Source organism: Neolamprologus brichardi, chromosome 5 (genome assembly GCF_056152115.1).
Source record: "Neolamprologus brichardi isolate AB-2024 chromosome 5, ASM5615211v1, whole genome shotgun sequence".
NCBI classification, from domain to species: domain Eukaryota; kingdom Metazoa; phylum Chordata; class Actinopteri; order Cichliformes; family Cichlidae; genus Neolamprologus; species Neolamprologus brichardi.
In genome coordinates, this window is record NC_142108.1 from 10,605,626 (window position 1) to 10,626,235 (window position 20,610).

At 41.0% G+C, this 20,610-nt stretch overlaps 2 protein-coding genes across 9 annotated transcripts in view; both read right to left on the reverse strand.

Moving 5' to 3' along the window:
* Positions 1-1,582: 1,582 nt before the first annotated feature.
* tgif2 (TGFB-induced factor homeobox 2) lies at positions 1,583-5,743 on the reverse strand. Its single transcript, XM_035904950.2, has 3 exons — positions 5,470-5,743; positions 3,741-3,979; positions 1,583-3,067 (listed from the first exon to the last, which is right to left on the reverse strand). The coding sequence occupies exons 1-3, from the start codon at positions 5,486-5,488 to the stop codon at positions 1,583-1,585; spliced, it is 1,743 nt and encodes a 580-aa protein (XP_035760843.1). The 5' UTR covers positions 5,489-5,743.
* A 3,025-nt stretch (positions 5,744-8,768) lies between these two features.
* The window catches only part of dlgap4b (discs, large (Drosophila) homolog-associated protein 4b), a 131,091-nt gene continuing 119,249 nt past the window's right edge, over positions 8,769-20,610 (reverse strand). For 6 of the 8 annotated variants that reach the window (XM_006784499.2, XM_006784496.2, XM_006784497.2 and 3 more), the window contains 6 exons: positions 20,100-20,539; positions 19,416-19,504; positions 17,596-18,068; positions 15,525-15,616; positions 13,307-13,477; positions 8,769-12,427 (listed from right to left, as the gene is read on the reverse strand). In XM_006784499.2, coding sequence (XP_006784562.1) covers positions 12,194-12,427; positions 13,307-13,477; positions 15,525-15,616; positions 17,596-18,068; positions 19,416-19,504; positions 20,100-20,539 — 1,499 coding nt within the window. In that variant the 3' untranslated portion in view covers positions 8,769-12,193. Of the gene's footprint in view, positions 12,428-13,269; positions 13,478-15,524; positions 15,617-17,595; positions 18,069-19,415; positions 19,505-20,099; positions 20,540-20,610 lie in introns of all 8 variants that reach the window. The other 2 variants (XM_087840635.1, XM_006784498.3) reach the window with 1 other exon arrangement.

Here is a 20,610-nt window from a genome sequence, read left to right on the forward strand (position 1 = left end):
GCAGTGAGGAAACAAAAAAAAAAAAACAACAACAGTAAAATAAAAATGTACGACCATTTTTCCATGTTCATGTCTGTCAAGAGCAAGACAGGAAAGCAAAAAAAAAAAAAAAAAGTATTTTCTAGGAATGATTGTGATGGTCGATGCTTGGCAGTATGACAACATTTACAACTCACACATTTATTTTAAACAAAAAAAAGAAAACGCAGAATAAACCTAACCGTTTGAGCTAAACAGCTCGGTAACACTGGTAAACATGATAGTATTGTAGATTTAGTTTTGCTACAGCATTATTCTCATACAAATGTAACTTTCCCACAAACACTGCTACTGTTAAAAGTTGAGATGGCATTTAGCCACAAATTGTGGTTCATCCTAATACAGTTTCATGGAAACTAAAACTTTATGATTAGAAAGTCTATAGAAACCATTTGCAAATAAAAGTGGAAATCACAGATGAGGAAATACTAGAATATTAAATATAAAAAAAAGTCAGCTACTGAGTGTGGTACATTTGCTTTGCAGAGAACCTATGTGCACAGAAATATCTGCTGAATAAAATGGGAACATAGAAACCATAAATATTATAAACCATAAAAGCACCATTTCTCTCACTAAACTGAATGCGTTGTGGAGTTGTGAGGGCTTCATGTTAACAGATGATTGCCTAGAAGAAAAATGTTTTTGGCTAAATCACTATAATACTGATTTTAATTAAAACTACAGATATAACTGTAGAAAAAAAGGGCAAAAAAATATTAAAAAAAAAAAAATAGCAAAGCATATACTTTGCAGAAAGTTGATACAAGTCACTCCCCTTTTAACTAAAACAATAGGAATACATTATGAAAGGGTCTGAGCTTGCTGCTGTAAAAATCAATTTCTCTCATCCCCAAAAAAATTAATAATAATAAAAAATAAACACATTGCACTAAACTAAGAAGTTGGTGTTGTGAATATTAAAACAAAACCATGCCCTCATTTTTATCCTAGAGGGGAGTGGATGTTTCGCAGTCAGTGTCTTTTGTACATTCAATAAAATCCAGTACTGCTACTAAAGAGGCCAACTTTGCTGGTGGTGCCAATTACACCAAAAAGTGGGCGATCAATACCTCCTGGTAAAAATATTAAGAGGTTAAAAAACAAAACAAACAAACAAAAAACAAAACACAAACAAAATAATTTTTTTTGCATTTACGCTACAGGAATGTTCATTATGAAAGTGATTAAAGAAAACCCACTTCTGTTGTCAAACAGCATAAAAAACACACTCTCTTTCCCCTCACTTTTTCCATTTTATAAGTACCATTATGTTGGTTACTTTACTTCATCCCAGTTTGCACGTCTGATTATCTAATTTCCCGCTGCACATTCTACAGGCTCAGGTTTAAAAAAATCATATCAAAAGGTACTGGTGATGAATAAAAAAAATAATAATAATACATTCTCCAATATAGTGTTGTCCATACTAAAATTAGTGTTTGGTCACAACTATATATATATATATATATATATATATATATATATATATATATATATATATATATATATATATATATATATATATATTTTAAAAGAGCTGCTAGTTGACTGTTTCACTCACCGGGTGCAGTGGGCCCCACACGGCGCTAATGGGGGTTTTCCCCAGGGAGCGGCTTTGCCTGGTGACCATGCTCCAAACACGGGGCACAGAAGCTGAATTCCTCTGTGAACTACTGCTAATACTGCTACTTGTGCTGGTACTGCTCGGGGACGTGGGCTGCTGGGAGGCGGTGTGCTGGGAACTGAGGCCAAGAGGAGGCGTGATGGATGCGGACTGGGCCGAAACTGAGGCAGAGGCTGAAACCTGGGCAGCGGCAGATGCCGGGCTTGTAACTGGGGCTTCAGAAGACATGACAGCTGAAGATGGCAGTGGGCATGCTACTGCAACTGGAGTTGAGGGGGACCTGGGACATGGCAGCTGAAGTGGTATTCCTCTGGTGGGTGGAACAACAGCTACATTTGTGGATAACTCCTGATTTGCAGAGACGGAAGATACATTTGTGACTGGCAGAAGGACTGGGGATGGCACTGAACCCGGCACACTTGCAGGACATGTAGTGGACAACGGAGTTGCAACTGAGCTCAAGGCTAAAGCTGGTGAGGCTGGAGCAGCTACTGGTTTGTGAGGATCTTGCTGTTTTAAGACTAAGGCAGGTACTGGCATCATGGTTGGCAGATGGGCTGTAAGAAGTTGAGGCTGATCCTGCTCTATGTGGCAAACGATGACTTTATTCATATGAAGAGGTGATATACCTGGAGCTGAGAAAAAGACTGGAGCTGGGACTGGAAGAGATGCTTCTGTGCTCGCAGGCACCGAATCCTTTCCCGAAGGCACATCTGACGCTGGAACGGTCATAGCTGTCTCCATTAGATGCTGCACCCTGGAAGGATCCAAGACTTGTTGGTTGTCTTCTGGAGGAGGTGTGAGGCCTATCTCTCTATTACAAGTGCTGCTCTGTGACTCTGCTTGTTCAGTCTCTGTGGGTTTATTCTGGCTCTTCAGCTTCATTTCGTTTTCGAGCTCTATAGCTTTCTGCGCAGCTACTTCTGCGAGGAGGCGCAAAGCACTAAAGTCCGGGGGAGCGCACTGATCTGGAGGAGTTGGTGGAGGTGTGTTGAAGAGGCCATTGGTGGTGCTAGCTGCTGTATTTCTGCTGGCAAGACTTGCCAAATAAGGCCCCTGTTCTTTCACTTTCATCAGCAGACTTTGTGCATCCAGCTTCATCAGTGCCTGGACTGACACTTCCTTACCAGGGTAACCTGCTCCTGTCAGAATAGCTGTCGCTGTGCTTCCGAGAACACCGAGGTCAAAAACAGGGGCAGAATGAATGACAGATGGGCGCTCTGACAATGGGCTGGGAGAGGAGTGGCTTTCTGTGAAGGAGACGCCTCCTCCGCTGGAGGAGTGCCCCTCATTTCTACCTACAACCTTGCGAGAGATGGTGAACTTGGTGGGATCTTTGCCATCCTTGCGAAGCAGGTCAGGGAGCAGGCGGCGACGTGCGTTGATGAACCAGTTACAGATCTGGGAAAATAAATACAAAAATTGTAGAGTTCAGGTATGAGAAGAACCAATATTTTCTGCTTACCAACCTAAGAGAAGTGTCAGACAACTGACCCAAACAGCAACGTTTCTTCACCTAAACCTGTACCCAAGCACCACTCCCTCTAGTGGTACAGCCTCTCACAAGACAAGACAAGGCGTGAGAGCCCCCATACAGCTGGCAGCAATGAAGGTTTGAGCTCAAATATGCTGAGCCACAGAGAAGCCAGCCAAAGGCATTCCAGTGAACTGACTACATAACAAGAAACTCTGCTGCAGCCTCATACTGATCTGCAAATGCCTTATCTAATGCAGCCTGTCTGTGCATGCCTACGTGTTGGGAGGGAAAGAGGAAACGTCTACCACTGATGCAACAAAGTAAAAAAAGGAAGGCTGGGAAAAATGCTATTCTCTTTAGTACAATACATACATTCCACTAACATTCAACTATTGTTTTGCTTTCACTTGTTCACAATCAGAAAGAGCAGTTAAAGCAGCAAAAGTGCTTTTAGACTTACATGCACAATCCATCAGACATCATCAGCCAAATACGCGTCACACTTGTTTGTACTAACAGACGTAGTGTCATGTCTCTGATGCAAGTTTCTCTCGCGAGTGAAGAGAATAAATCAATAAATGAAAACCTGCTCCTTACCTGCAGCACCGTGAGGCTGGTTTGGCTCGACAGACTTTGTTTCTCCTGCTCTGACGGGTAGGCGTTGAAGCGGTGCTCGTACAGCCAGCTCTTGAGAATCTGCACCGCCTCCTTGGGCAGGTTACCACGGCGACGGCGCTTCCCAGAGAGCCCCCTTCCTGACAGGTCGAGCGGGGAGCCATCATCGCTGTCCGCTGAGGTGTGCTCCTCATGCTCCGGGCAAGTATCCTCTGCGCGAGCTGAGAGGAAACAGGCAAGACGTCAGTCATTTTGACTTTTACACCCCTGGCTGACTTGGTTTGTAGGAGGTAGTCCTTATAAAGTATTCTGATTCTGATGTTACCCATCACTTATTCTGGCTCATGCATGGTGTGGTGTAGGCACAGTTCTTCAGACACCAGGTGAACAAACAATAAAGGAAGGTAACTGTTTGATCAAGCACATAAAAGTAACAGTACTTGTTTACTGCTATTTTTTAAATTATTACATTGTAACAAACAGATTTACAAGAGCTTTGTGATATTGTGCTACACGTGCCTTGCAAAAAAAGACTCTTATGGTTGGCACTGGAGGGAATCTCCCCTCAAAATGGAGCATGCCTGATCCCAGGGGTGGGCAAGTGAATGCAGTAAATGTCCTTCTGTGGGGCTGGGTGAAACCTGACCCCCGGGGGTAGCGCCTGTCCTCACAAAGACATTGTGGCCATATCAACATCACAGTAGCTAGTGGCCCAGGAATCTATTGACAATGCAAAGCACCTCGAGCCGATTCAACTGAACGCTGCTAGAGCAGCTGACAAACCTGCATTCCTCCATTTGCCTAAAAAATAAAAGGGAAGGAGGGCAATAAAACAGCTATTACTATTAATAAAAACATTTCAGACAGCCCGACTCTATGAATGGGATAGATGTTTCAAAAAACAGCCTTAATGTGGTCAAACTGGGTCTGACAAAAAACAGGACTTCTCGCCTGACACAGATTTGAGGCATTCCCTGCAGTGCCCCGAAGAGGCGTGACGTACGTGATACTACAACTCCACTGGCTCACGGCACGGACCTTTTAAGATCTACAACAAAAAAACTCTCCAAACTATCTTACTGACAGCAATCAAATACAATTCAGTGCAGGGCTGGCTTAGTAAGGCTTCATTCCGATAGGCCAGCTTGTCACATCAGCATCACGCTGATCAACTTGTGTTTACAAAATGTCCTCTCTACCTTTGTAGGCATCTGGAGCTCGGGGTCGCCTTAGAAAGCCTTGAAAAAGTAAAAAAAGTTTTTAATACATGGTCACGGCCTCAGGCTGCTGAGACCGTAAAAAGAAAAAAAAAATCTGATCGCCCAGCTATGCACAACAGACCGCTTTGTTAGAGAAATTAGGATGCATTTCAAAATACAAAACAAAAAACCCCACTACTTGCATAAAATAAAACATGACCAACCTGGGGGGAAAACGGGTAAATTAGCCATGTGGAAGGCACAAAAGGAGGCGAGCAGGGACGCACAGCCTCCCCGCATGTCGCTCCGCCAGATGGACACCATGCCTGCCTCCAGAGATAACTAGCTGGCTAGCTGTCCCTCCAAATTTCAACACAAACACACGCTGCATTTGCTCGCAACAAAAAACCCCGCATACCAGCCAGAGTCAACAGCGAAAAGCCACGCAGGGGCTCGTAGGCAGACACTCCGCTGGCGAGAAACGGACACGGCAAAAGACGAGTAGCGCTCACCTCTTTTGACTGCTTTCATTCTTTGTCGATAGCTGTATGGAAAACACGCAGCTGTCCAAGTTGCTCGTTGTTACAAAGCGTGCCCGGGAGCCAAACGATGGTTGACACAGCGACACTTTCTTCCAAGGCGCCGAAGGTGTTGGTGCTCTCGTCCCGACTCCAAAAAAACTAAAAGCCGTCGCCGCTAGAGTTGTGCCACACGGAGATGAGGAGAAAACAAAAGTCACATTTCCAGCGCACTCTTTGCTTTCTTGCAAAGATAAATGTTGGCAGTCTTCTGTCGCTCCTTCCTTTTACCTGCAGCGGTTTGCTAATCTTGACAGTCCGTCCCACCCCTTTCACAGCTGTCGGCCAATCGCGTCGCGGCGTTTATTCCTAGGCGAACATGCGCCAATCGCGGCGCGTTTTCAGGCAGAAGACGGACTCGGTGTCACAGTGAGTGACGGGAGAACCATTTCATTCAAAATACAGCGCAGTCATTGAAACATTCTTATTATCTCGACACGGTTAAAACCGGAGGGGAGCAGCCAACAACCCAGTGGTTACATTGACACAAGCGGGATTTATATATAACAACGGTGTAATCCCTTCAGACCACTGTGGTCATTTTATTATCGTCTCCAGGGGATAGCTTATATCTCTGTTTGAGATATGTAAAACATAACACAAAAACATAAGCGTCTTAAGAGTTGACTGGTGAATTATTATTCATTTCGCTCGGTTTCTGTTCAAGCCCGAGAGGCTCGTTTGACAAAAATGGGACTGTTTCTCTTTTTCTCGACATCTGTGGGAGACTCAAACTCCTCCAGAAAATAAGCGGGAGTTTTGGTTTCTGTGAGATTGATAGCACAAACAAATCAACGTAAGATGACTGTAAATGAAGACTATAGATCATAGTATGTTTTCGGTGTTAAAAACGATTTTTACACTTATTATTTAAAATAAAAAAGCAAAGGAAATCACATTTTTAAAAGAGCAAAACACTAAAATAAAGGCAGCCATGATGACGTTTTTGAGAAAGTACTGTGTGCATTTATTGAATTTTAGGTCTCTGCATTATACATTTGAACAACCTTGAAATAGTATAAATAGCTCTACAGCATTGTAAAAGATGGGGATTTTAGTCCGACTTTGTTCTTATTTACAGAAGACATTTTTAAGAAGCACGGGGGAGAAATGCAAGATTATTAGTTTCGTCTTAATATCAAACAACCCTTTTACTCAGTATTGCGCATATACTTTAAATATTACCAGAGTATAGTGACAAGAATCTAGGTAAATCTCACTTTATGAGCACATCCACTCACTCACAACTTTGTCTCAGACAGCACAACCAGTTTTACTAAACCCACAGACCTCGAATTACACACAGCCTATAAGAGTAGTTTAAAGAACAGATTTAAAGTATGTGCTTGCTTCATAAAGTATTTCTTCTAGGATTTGTACAGACACTTTTTGCTACATCATATCTCTCATGTTTAAAAGAGTATTGCCCCTGCCCTTCACCCCCTTTTTCCAGTTATATTCCAAAGTCAGAGAAACAATGAAGGGATACGAAAGAGCTTTTTGTCCTCCCCCCCTCTTCAGAGGACTGCGTGGGGTTAGTTTCACTAGATTCACACTGTCTGATGGAAACACATTTAAATGTGCAAACATGTATCAAACTTGGATTCCCAAAATGAAACTTTTACCCTTTCACAGAAAAAAAAATAGACTGCTCATCAAAGCTATGCTCTGATATGAAACTCATCATGCATTTAGTGTGATGCTAAATAAAAGCCCATTCATTATCATCCATAAAAATCAATGGTTTAGAGCAGCAATCCCCCCCCCCCACCCCCCCCCCCCCCACAGTGCCACTGAGTGAATCACTGATAAACCTACCCAGGAAATCCAGCTAGGTGTGCCCCAGTGATTATTTGTGTGCTAAAGAACAGCTTTGTTTAAATGTATGAGATGAGCTTTCTTTTGTCTCTTTAAGTACCCCACTTACATCCCCCACAGACACACACACACACACACACACACACACAGTCATCAGCAGGCTGGAAAAAGTCTTGACTCTCAGTTTGAAACAGATCACAGAACAACTTTCTCTGTGTTCCTGGCCTCCTCCCCTTAGTGCACCGGAGATGCCACATTTGTGTTTTATCTGCATTCAAGTCCTACGGTTTTGTGCAAGCAAGCAATATGTGGGGGAAAAATATGAAGAAAAGAAAATGATACATGAAATTATGTAACATATTACATAATTATTAGGTATTGTAAAACATGGCAGTGAGTGCATAGAGTGAAGACACTGTCATTTTGTCGTTGATACATATATATCCACTAGAAGCCGCCCTGCTTACACATAAAAGAGACATCTATGCTTATTTTAGGAGAAGATTTCGTCAGACGAGTTCTTCCAGACAGTCAGAAATTAAATCAAGCCAACCACCAAGTTTGAGTCACACTGTAGGCCTCAGATGTTAATGGCCCTATTCACCCCCAGTCAAACGGAAGGGGGTATACTGACAGCCATCACGGAGCCAACTATTGACACCTTTGTGCCATTTTTCTGGCTGAGAGACATCTCCAGCAGGCAAACACAACAGCGAAAGAATGGTGAGCAATCGAAGGTGAGAAGTGGTGATTACTAGGTATTTCCAATTCAAATTATGTACTTCTGGTTCACAGCAGGTGAGAAACAGACACTGCAACAGCTAAGGCCAGTGGCAAGTAATTAGGAGAGGACAGTTGGAGATTGTTTGCTTACCAACTGAAAGTGGAAGACAGGCAAATGACAGTGGTTGATCTAAGGCATGCCAGGGGTGACTCGCTGGTTCGGTATGCTACTCGCAGTGTAAAAATCTAAAGTGAGGGGATATGTGCAATCAAAGCGATGTGTCCCCTTCATGCAAATTATGCAATGCCAGCTATGTAATTTCACTGTAAACACATGGCAGAGACATCATATGTTTTCTTAAGTGAAAAAAAAAATCAGCCCCTGCTGCTGCAGACTTCAGAAACGATGCTTTTCAAAATGCAAACTCCTAAGTTCATGAACCAAACGGAGAGGTTTGATCCACAAGTGATGGCCGGTTCTGCTGTCAAACACGGACTTATCAAAATCTTTAAATCTATATGTTGCTATGGCTACAGTGTACTTAATCTATTTTCACAGTCGACTTGAGTTCCTTGAAGCTGACATTTAAATACACAAGATGAATTTAAAACAGTGAATTCATCTTTGGCTTACGCAGTCTTCAGTGGAAAGAAAAAAAAAGCAACTGAATAAATGATGAAAACACAATCACTAATGTATGTAATGCTTTAATAAGAAAGTCTTCTTTGAATAAAAATAAGTGCAGGTATTTTGGGTGCTCTTCTGATGGAGGGGGGGGGGGGATAATGTAACAATGAACTTTGATTTCATTATTTTGTTGAGTGATGGGAAGCAAAATAAAATCAAAAAACACTTCTGGAAACACGAAACCTGCACACTGTGCCTGCTGCATGAAGCCTAGATGAAAGCACTTAAAGAAGTCAAATATTTATGTATCTGCAGTTACAGCACAAAGAGAAAATGCTATGGTAGTGGAAAAGAGAAGGCAAAAGACACCAGGAGGAGTGAAAGATTTCGTCCCAACAACAGGAATAAATATTCGGTATATAGTTCCCCATGTCATTCTGTCGGGTAAACATTACCCCTCAAAAGTTTGAGGTAATTTTGCAAAACTCCCACTTCACATCTGTGAAAACATGTATAAAACTAAAAATGACCAATCAAAATATACCCAAACTTGAGCTGGTACACTGGACCTCTCAGACAAGTCCAAAATTAATCAGACTTATAACATTCAAACACAAAAACTAATTCATGAATGCAAGCAAATAACAGTAATTAGGTATCTTAATTTTTTTTTTTTTAAAAAAATCTCTTTTGCGAAACAACAACTTTGATAATTCATTGTTACCAACAATAATTATATTTAGAATTAAACACATCATTTTTATTAAAGAGCGTGCGCATGCCGGTGGATTAACCATTAGACGAACATTAAAAAAAAGATTTTTGTAATTGCCAATACTGTTAATTTAGGGCAGCTGCAGGATAAACCTTACGCTGCGTATAAAGTAAAGGTTTACAAAAATGTTGCAAATCAAAATGTATTAATCAATCATTACTGGAATCTATATCAAGGGATCAATCCTGTGCTCCAGTGGCAGATTACATCAGCTAGTACAAGTTAGCAACCTAACTTCTATCTATGCATGACAGCTATCTCGATAAAGTGTTGTGGCTCACACATAGTTCAGAAAGAAAGAGTGCACCAGGAAAGATGTTCCCTGTCAAAGACTCTGGTAACTTATCAATAATAATATAATTATAACCCTCGTTGTGTTTCTGGTAATTATCTCCTATATTATATCAGATTAATGACATTTTATTTAGCTTGCATTTTTCCACATTTGTGAAAAACGTTTCTCAGATATATTCCACATCTTTAAATTATACCAAAAATATCAGTTATAGTGCTGCTAGCCTGACAACATGACTATAAATAGATTATTTTTTTCACTGATTTTGCTGAGAGCTGCATGTTTCACTTGGGGAGAAAAAAAAACTGACACTCTGGGTCTTTAGATGCAGAGTGCTGACTCGTGCTTCTCAGGCAGACTGCTCTAACTTAACACGAGAAGCAAACATGGTACTGGTAACGCAAGCAGTGTGCTCCTGACCTATTTGATAATGTTATGAAAACTGTATCGCTGATTAAAAATATTGGATAGTTAAGAGCCTGATAGATCAGCCTTTATGGGTTTTAGAGTAGTCTCAAAACTCTCTTAAAAAAGGGAACTACCTATTACATGCCTGAAAAGTTAAACAGTGTGTACTGTTCTTTTCACAAACCAACATGATTTGGCTCTTATGGGAACCATTTCATAAAGCTGCCAATAGAAGACTAGAAACTCTGATTCACATCTCCTAGCGCAATGATCTACAGGGTTTTATCTCATTCTTTCTGTTCTCTTTAGAGCTGGTTTGCACTTCTCTGAGTAGTAAAAAAAAAAAACATTGTATGAATCAATAAATGTTTTTATTAAGTAGCAATATCTGGACCTGCTTCAGCTATTTCCAATTACCTTTTATTTTGACTGTTTGTTTTTCAGTTATTTTCCCAGGGCTGATTCTCTTATTTCAATTTACCGGTAGTTTCTATTCTTTGAAAATGTTTAGTTTTAGTGTTTATTTAAATGAATATTATATGGACTATATAAGTAAAAGACAAGATTTAGGAAAATCAGTCCAGGTATTACAATAAAATCACATAACTTTTTGAAAGCAGCTGGTTCACAGTGTCCAGAGATCCTGAGTTTCAAACACATCAAAGCCTCTTCTTGACATAACTAACAGAGAGTAATTAAGGATATCTCCTCTATATATTTATTAGTGTTCCAAGTTCACAAAATTGTTTCAGTTATAGTCTTAAATTCCCCCCAGTTTTTTTTACAATTTATTTTAGTTATCTAAAAGGTCTTTTTAAACATCTAATCCACAGTGAAAGAAACAACATTAAATGTAATGGCATGTAATGTAATGGCTTCTGTTAATGGCACAAGTTTTGTCAGCTATGTTTCCTAATAATTATTCTTTTAATATGACAAACTGGTATTAGGGATCATGCCATTAGAGCACAGGAGTGAAGGTATGTATGCCTGAAATGTTGGTAATTTTAATTAATTGCTGCCAATTATAACATTTCTGCTGGTCAGTGCTACATTAGCTTAAAACAAGTGAGCTTCTCTTCACAAAACAAAGAAAACAAAAACATTTCAAAAACCCCCCAAACTTTCGAGCGGTAGTGCGTATCCTAAAATGTCTTCAAGCTTTGCCTGATTATTGGGATGCGTTCTCATTCAAAATCCATTCAGACACTAAACCTAAAGTTTGTTAAAAAACATCTTTGACACAATCCACTCTGTAGGACATACGCAAGAGGTAACTGCTAACTATACAAATACCCCTTTAAACCTGACTTTCAGTTTCATCACACCAAAACGATTTGTAATAACCTGATCTAAACTGATTTTTATATAACTCAAATCGTGAAGAAAGTTAACAAACAAATAAATAGGAGGAAGACACACAGAGGTGAGTTTGTGGTATGTGTGCAGTGTCTGTGATGGCCACAAGGCGGTGTTGTGCAAAAGCTACAAGATGGCCAATGGTCTGGGAAGAGAGCAGGACGATGGAAGACAGAAAAGCATAAACGCTTGCCTTCTGTCTGCTTAAAATATCTTATAGCCGAGATACAGGAACATTTAAAACAGTCTTCATATAGATTCTTTAGGATATAATTGTCATTATAACAATACCTTCTTTAACAATTTTTTATGATGATATCAAGAACAGTAACAAGAAAAGATAAAGTTCATCAGCTGAGGTTCTTAATGGCAAGACTCAAATGAGGAGTCTCCTGCTTCAAAGTCCGTTGGGTCCGAGAAATATTCAATGACTTGTTTGCTCATTTGAAGTCACCAGGACCAGCCTATTATTGTATGAATGTGTCAAAACCCTCCAAATTCAGGAATTTCCCACTCTTTTCCCTCCACCCATACCCATCTCAACTGAGATGGCTCATTTACATTGCAAAAGCTTCCTCTCCTTTCTCCAGGTGTTTAACTGACACTTAACTGTCCTTTGTTCCAACCCAATGGCCCTCTCTCACAGTTTCTTTCAGAGACGAGTCTGGGCCTCAGGGACGTAAATTTCGATGCTGTCTGCGCTTTCTGTGGCCGAGTTCTGGCGAAACGAGGCAGCCTTCTTAGCAGCCAGCAGACGCTTGCGAGCCTCTTGTCGCTGTTTCTCTGCGGAGCTCAAGGAAGAGTTGGATGAAGAGTCGGCACTCTTCTCGCGGCCCAGCGGTGGTCGTACCTTACCAGGCTTCTTTGACGCCGCCTTCTCCTCGTCCTGTCGTGTTGGGAGTGACAGAAAGTGACAGAGAGGGAAGAGTAATGTGTGAAAAGAGGAGATAAGAGGGGAAAAAGACAGATATCATCCAGTGAGAAAATGTAATCAAGAAACATCAAGGTCCTTTATCAGTTTAGACAAGTTCTGCAGACAGGACTTTGACAAGACATTCCAACAGGGCTAATTCTCTTCAATTAAGATTGAAATAACAGTGATTTTACATGATAAACAGAGACACTGACAGTACAGACAACTGAAAAACAGACACTGAGAAAAGAAAGACTAAACAGTCATTTGAATATCAATTTTCAAAGACATGAAATGGTAACATGAACTGATGGGGAGTTTACATTAAGTTTAACTTATAAGGCTCACAAGACACACTCGATGCACGTATACTGACAAGCAACAGAAGCAAAAGCACCTCAGTGACAGGTAAAACAGCCACTGACATAAAGATGCAGGCGCAGAGACACATATACACACATTTACTTATTAACAATCAACAAAGGACACACAAGCACACAGACTTTAAAATAACAAAAGCCAGAATTTTTTCACATGAACCAGCGCATCTCAGCCATGCTTCGCTGCAACACACAGATCAGAAAAATGACACATGCATGCTCAAAGTAGGGCTTCATACATAAAAACACACAAGCGTCAGCCCTCTTTGAGATGTTTTAATTTTTCCATGCATGCCTACAGGGATCACTCTGGCCCCTTTGGACAGGGAGGCCTTGTAAGAGTTCATCCCACGAAGGGGATGCGGGGTAAAAGAAGAGTGGGAGCAATGGTAGTGGTGGTGGGAGGAGAGAGGCCGGTTTCGGCGGCTTTCCTACCCCAGCCAGGGCACTGGGCAGCAGGGGTGGGAAGTACCTTCCGCTCAGAATTTGACTGGGCAGCTGCAGATGTCACGGGCTGCCAGTCATTGGACTTGAGATGGTAAAGCTCATCAAATTTGAGGCTGATGTCTTCAATGGATAGCTGAAGGAGGTCCCAAAAACCAGCCAGGTCCTGGGCTGTAGGGCGTGGGTTGGCATTTGTATTCTAACCAGAAGAGAGATGAAAATGATTGAGGAGTAAGAATACAATACATGTAATCTATATAACACTGTAATGAATATTACAATGAGAAAAGAATCATGAGATATAAAAGCTGACTGCAGTAAAGCTTAAGTGTACAAAGTGTTACACTGCTGATGAAACCTTGTTAAAAATAAAACAGTTTTCTTCTTTTTTTTTATTACTACCCTTAAGCCCAAACAACTTAACTTCTTTTTGGAGTTTGTAGTTTTTGTCCAGAGTGTGAATCAAACTCATTCTGGTTATGGGTTAGTTTGTTTTCCTGCTATCACGGTGTAGCCTTTAAAGATGGATTCTGACAAATTTGCCTGTTTTCAGCCTTTTCAGTGTACCAGAGAAGTCTTGTCCAGGAATATGATGCATATGTGAAAATGGAAAACAAATTTTATATGAAAAATAAATAAACACAAATAAAATTAACCACTGAAAATGTAAAAGTTGGCTAAATCTATTTGAAATGATCTTGGCAAGTAAAAGGGCGGTATCTATGTCCGTGATGTGCCATCATCTTGGTGGAATGGTTTCTTTACATCACACTCAGTCTGTCACTGGAACCTCAGGGTACTACAATAGACTGAGGTCTAGTGTATTGTAGTTTCACCACAGCTGATACCACCACTGTCCATGGAAGCCTTCAGCTGTTTGACTAGAAAGTAGACAGCACTGACTCTAGGTTTGGTTTTAAAATGAGCACTGTTTCTTACCCGGAAACCTTATTTGGTTGCTCCTTTTTCTTTTCTTTTAACTATAACAGACCCGTCCCCTTTTTTGGCTTTAAACCAACCTCCTTTGAGGCTTGAAAGAACTGCTGCTAATATGCGTTTAGCTGGATTACAACAATGCTATTTACAATTTAGATGGGAGTCATATGTAGACAATGAAGATTCCAAGATCATCAGCTCAAACAAACATATGCAAGTTATTCAAATGTGTCACCAATTTGACAAGGTCTGGAAGAAGACCCAAACCGGCACCCTCAGATAACAGGAAATGTGTTAGGGTGTTGAGGAACAAACCAGGGGCCTCCATTATTTTATAATGCAAATGTGTGCCTGTTGTGTGTGTATTGTTCTGCTGATTAAGCCGCTGCCTCTCTTGGCCAACACAAGATCAAAAAAGGTATTCTAGTTCTCAAGAGTTTTATCTTCTTATTAAATTTAAAAAAAAGAAAAAGAAGAAAAATATCAATGGAGGAGGACAGACGCTGCATAATAGCACTGCCTACTTTGACCAGCAAGAGTTATGGCACAGAAAAGCTGTTGTTTTCATATTTAGCACTAGAGGGAGCTACATCACAGCTTAACTCTTTTTGTGTAGCTGGAGGGACTACTGTCGCAGCATGGTTTGGTTTTAGTCATTTCAATAACATCATACATTTCCAACTCCCACGTTGATAAATTCAGTACTTTGATCTAGAACGCAACCACTCAGCATCTAGTGTCAAATCAAACCGTTCCCTCTATGATCATTCTGCTGATTAAACCTGCAGATACTGCCCGATATGAAGTAAAGGCTGCTCTGAGATCTTTTACTCTCACACAGCCACTGCTTGTAATGCTTGAGGAAGGCTGGCTTTTAGATTGTGCCTTCTTTTTCTGTGCACTACATTTATGCAGCTTTATAATCACTGCTATGATCTATATTCATATATTCTAGATAAACCGCGTAGTCGCTCTTTATTTCTTACTTTGCAGCATTTGTTGTAAAGTCTGCAGCATATAGCCATTTTTTACTAAAACAAGGGCTTATTTCTTTATTTTAAGCTCCTTTTCTTTTGTGTGGGTTGATCCCAATGACTTGTTGTGTGTAGGCTTAATATGCTGTATATCAGATTAGTTGTCATATGTGTGAAAGCTTTTGTAATCATCAAAGCAAGCAGCTCTTGCTGTGGACACACAAAAAACAACAACAAATTCCCAAATTGGTAACGGGTACAAGAAACTAGCTGGGACTTTCAGTCTCGTGAGCGAGCCTGCAAAGTGGAATCATCACAGAAAGGCGATATACACACCAAGTTTTGTTCACACAGTCCCCGGAACTGCTGAAACTTCTGAGACATTAGGAGTTGGGCACTTCCTACTGCACTGCGAATCTTCCCCAGCACTACAGTGAGAGAAAAAAAATGTAACAATCATTGAAGATTTTCTCTTTTCTTTCTTTCTACCTCCTAAAGAAGAGACAGAAATCATAGTGGCACTTTACACACTGACCTGCATACAGTTGGTCTCACTGGGTTTTTTTTCTTTGGTGCAGAACATTATCATACAAAGCAAAACTTTAGGATCTAGACGTAGGTGTAGGAAACAGTGAATCTAACAGACTCCACAGGACGTCATGACGGGGATTACAGTGTATTGGACATTGTGATCCTATTTAAAGGAATGTAATCCTATATAGATACCCTAGCTTTCTGTCTGTCACTTGTTACTATGCTAGTCTTTTGATTTTTTGTAAAAATCAGGACAAACATCTGTCCTGACAAAATTGCGGCTGCTAGTCAACACTATAATCATAAATAGTATAATAGATTTGACATGCAGTGATTATGTCGCCTGGGTCTGGAAAAAACACACACACACACACACACACACACACACACACACCTGAGTATATGCAGTCAAATATTGACCACCCACAGCCCTGCTTGTGTGTACTGTGTGTATTTGCTCTATGCCACAGGCTGATGTGGAGGCATTAATCTAATCTGGGGGTTTAATCAGGTCCAGACTAGATTTGTGTAATTCTGGAGATTAGAGGCCGGTTTGTGAGCGGTAACCCCAGGTATTACCGCCTCATCCCTGCCATGCTGTGCAACTCTGATAAGAGTGAGAAGAGGCCTTGAGGCAAGACCCTATAAACGGAGCTCCAGACCAAGTGCCGGAGCGAGACAACAACAGACGTTTGGAAGAATTCGGCTTGAGCTGAAGCGCTTCGTTAGTGATTTGACATTTAGCCTGGGCGTGCTCTTTCTGGAACTTTCTGGTTTAAATTATGGCTATGTCAACCATAGAAAGTTTCAAATTTTAAATGGGAAAAAAATGTGTTTTAATTGTGTGATTGTATCTCTAGCTTATAATGAAAAACATCCCTATGCAGTAACACATATGCAACCACTTTATCTGCAAAAAACTATAAAGAACAAACATGTTTTACTTAAAAACATTTTTATGTATGAAAAAGCTACTCCTGATCACAGTTAGCAACTTAGCCTGCTATGAAAGCCCTAATCACCCCTGCACCACGGTCTGCTGAGCTGTAAAGTGGACTCAACTACATGTGCTGCAGACTCTGCTTACTCCTGCTGACTCTTGTAAATACTAGAGTAAGAGCGCATCCTACTGGACAAACTATGTCATAACATAGTTTTTCAGATAAGAGGTGAAATGTCTTTAATAAACTCAAAAAAGTTGAGTTTTTTCTTTTCAATCTCTTTCTAAGCTACTTAAATAATGATGACCAGGACAAGAACCTAGACAGACATGTGCCATGACACAATTACCCTAAATATCTTCTTTGGAATATGCCATCCATTCATTCAACTTAGGGCAGTGGAGAGGACAGGTCACCAGCCCATCACAGAGCTAACCTGGAGAAACTGACCGTTTAGGGTTTATGTGACCGATAAAACTATGGCCACCATAGCTCAGTCTATTATTCTGGGAGTGTGGGAGGAAACCAGAGCAATCGCAGGGTTATGATTTTTTCAGGACTGTGTCCTGATTGATTTACGTATGAATTTTTAAACAATTTCCTTTATGTTACTGCACACAAAACTATCCCCGGTAGTGCAATGAACTTGTGAATTTGGTTTATGGTCACGAGGTTTAATTAGTTCATGTTTATTTCTGAGAAATTTTGCTTTTCTTCCTGTCATTGTGGTACACAACAATACCCAGGAGTCATAGGCTCTGCTTTGAATTTAACATTCTCTGTTCCAGACAATAACAAAATGTGTCACCACAACCAAAACCATATCCGAGTAAACTGATTTCTGCTTTTCCTATTCTGCAACCTTCTCCAGCTGGCAGAGGCACTTAAACAATGAGAAAACTGTGTTACAGTGAGCACTCTGCCATCCTTACCCTCTTCTGAGAGCTGGTTATCTTTGGTTTCCTGTTCCATCTGCTGGCACCAGCCTTCCATGCGTCCCGTCTCGGCCTGCAGCAGCTTCAAGAACCACTGGCCGTCCCTCCGACACAGCGTTCCCCCTCCTCCGCTCTGAGGGACACTGCTGTTATTCCCGCTGTCCAGCCAGGGGTCTGGCGGTGGAAGAGAAGAGGGGTCCAACGCTGGGTCCAGACTTTCCGAGAAAGAGGAAGAGCTGCTTCTTGTGGTGGAGCGGTTGAGAATCTGCCTGGGAGGTGGAGGTGAAGAGGTGGGGTCGGCGCTGTCTAAAGAGTCTCGTCCAGGAGGGGAGCTCATGGACTGACTGGCACAATTGACCATGACTTTCTTCTCAGTGGGTTTGGCATTAATTACATGGGAGATGATAGAGATGTCCTGCGTGTCTGAGTCTGTTTCGTGTTTTGAGGCCATGCTGCTGGAGTGACTGAGCCTGAAAAAAAGTATTTGACACTGTGATAAATTTGCTTTTTTTCATAATTAGAAGAACATTGTGACATTTTATGTGCACAACATTAACAAAGAAAACCTGTTTACTCCTTACTGGAACAAACAGGTCTTTCTTAGTTTAAACAGTGAGCCAATTCCACTGGTCAATGTAGACATTATAAATACAGAGGATCTAATGGAGTCTGGGTCTTGCATACATTATGATGCACTCAGACCAGCATCGAATGATTTGTGAGGATTGAAACTCTAGCTTCTTGTTTTTCTAAGGCTGATTAGATATGATGGATGCAATGACTGAGCATTACTGTTATCAGTCAGAAAATGAACATAAGGAGGTTTGCGTTCAGTCAAATAATGAAATATTATAAAGAAGAGGGAGAAAAAAACCCCTGAAGAATGACAGAATCATTGCACCAAAACTGACATAACAGAGTCACATAGCACAATACCAGCAAAATACAAACAAGTCACAGAATGCACTGCACCAAACAAATGAATCTTAACCACACATTAAACAGAGACATATTTAAAGTTTCCCGTGGTGCGTAGCCAAAACTAGCTGCCAGAGACAGACGTGCATTTGCCCTGTTCTCTGTTATCTTGATTATATTCAAGCACTTTGCAAAAGACTGTAAGCAGACAAGAAAGCAGACAGTCACTTACTATACAAGATACCTGATTGTATACACGCCTAATAAATGCGTAAAACACTCAATCTGCACTTTCCAGACTGTCTGCAGCACTTGAATATAATCTGTAGAAACAGTGTGAGTCATCACCCTGTGGCAAGTTTAAATTGTGTGCACATTTCACATTTAACTGCATTATGCATGTTCACAGTGCAACACTTCAAGACTATTTTCACATTTACTTGCTACAAGTTGAGTTCAAAAGACAGACTTTAGCAAACTAACATAATTTTGGTCTGCTGCACAACTATCACTCACAGAAAGTAATGAATGAGGAGCCTTACAACCAGCAGTTAAACTTTTCAATTAAGACAAAAAAATCGCTTCATATTTGACAATTTGAATTCAATGTAGGAGGCTTTTAAGAATTTCTAGGCGAGTAATTAATTCTCTCCCCCCCCCCCCCCCATACATTACACATGATTAATATTTTTGTTTATTTGAACATGCCCAGAGGGGATCTTTGAGTAGTTAATATTCATTAAAGGAATATGGTTCAATGTTGAAAACACAACACACAAAGACAATGAGGGTATTTTAACATCTACAAAGCTCCTGGAAAGGGAAAGAACGGTCAGAGGAGTATGTGTGGCTATAATATAAATTCCTCACGTTGTTAAAAGGACAGGAAGAGGACTTACTGCCACCCGTCCTCCACCTGTACTCCAATTGATTGAAATCTGGTCAGGGGAGGGGTCTCTTCTCGTGCAACTTCCTGAATACAGTCCACCTGAAAAGTAAGGAACAATGACACAAACAAAAATATAGTCAAAGTATTGTCAAAACTACAATCACGAATCAATTAATATGGCACCGAGCAATGGCTACTAGCTGGCATTCCAGAGTGACAAAACAAAACATTAGTGGAAAAACGGAAAAGAAAAAAAACTGTATAATTTATGCTTGGTTTCAATACAATGCCGAAACCAAAGGTTGTTCTAAACAAGTCATTGAGAGCCGGATCTGGAAAATGGATAAAATACTTCCGCTTCAGAACAGAAAGTGAGAAGAGGGTGAAGCAAAAATATGTGGTTTGGCTTCAATACCACAGAAGAAGAAGAAAAAAAAAAAAAAGATTGCTCTCGCCAGGTGTAATGAAAGAGCGAGAGTCACAGTAATGAGACCTTTAACTTCCTTTTAGGTTTGATGGGAAACACTTAGAGATCATGAACAAAATTATCTTTTTCCTGGATTCAAGCTCAGCAGGCAAAACGAGTTACACTTCAGTCAACCATGTGACTATTGGCACGCTCTGTGTTAGATGTGTAGTTAACGTCTGATTTCTACACAACTGTGCAACAGTGGTACAGCCACCCCTGTCGTACCTGTATGCCAATGGAGGAAAGTTTCCGCCTGGGCACCGGGACTACTAGGGGCTCCTCTGCTGCAAGATTTCCTTTATTAAATCCCGATTTTAGGGGTTCGTGCTGGACTACAGAGTCACTTGTCTCAGTGGAAGCATTTGCAGTGGCGGGGGCAATTGGTTCTCTCGGGGTAGCAATAGGAGTGGGGATGATGTGCGGAGGGCGGGGAATGCCCCGGGCCAGGCTGTTGGCACGGGTGCTGTCAAGGCTGTCAGAAGAATTGCTTTGAGCGTGGCTAGATTGGCTGTTGACCTCTGACCTCCTGTCCTGCTGGTCCAAGTAGTTGTCCTGGGCCGATTCTGTGCTGCTCTGCACGGTCACTGAGATGTAGGGCTTGGAGGTTGTACGGGGTGGCACTGGTGGAGGAGCTGCTTTCTTACAGGTGGTTATGCACGTGGAGACTGAAGGACAAAAGAGCAGAGAGGGAGAAATTAGAAGAGAAGGATTATAAATAAGAGTTTTAGTGAACTGG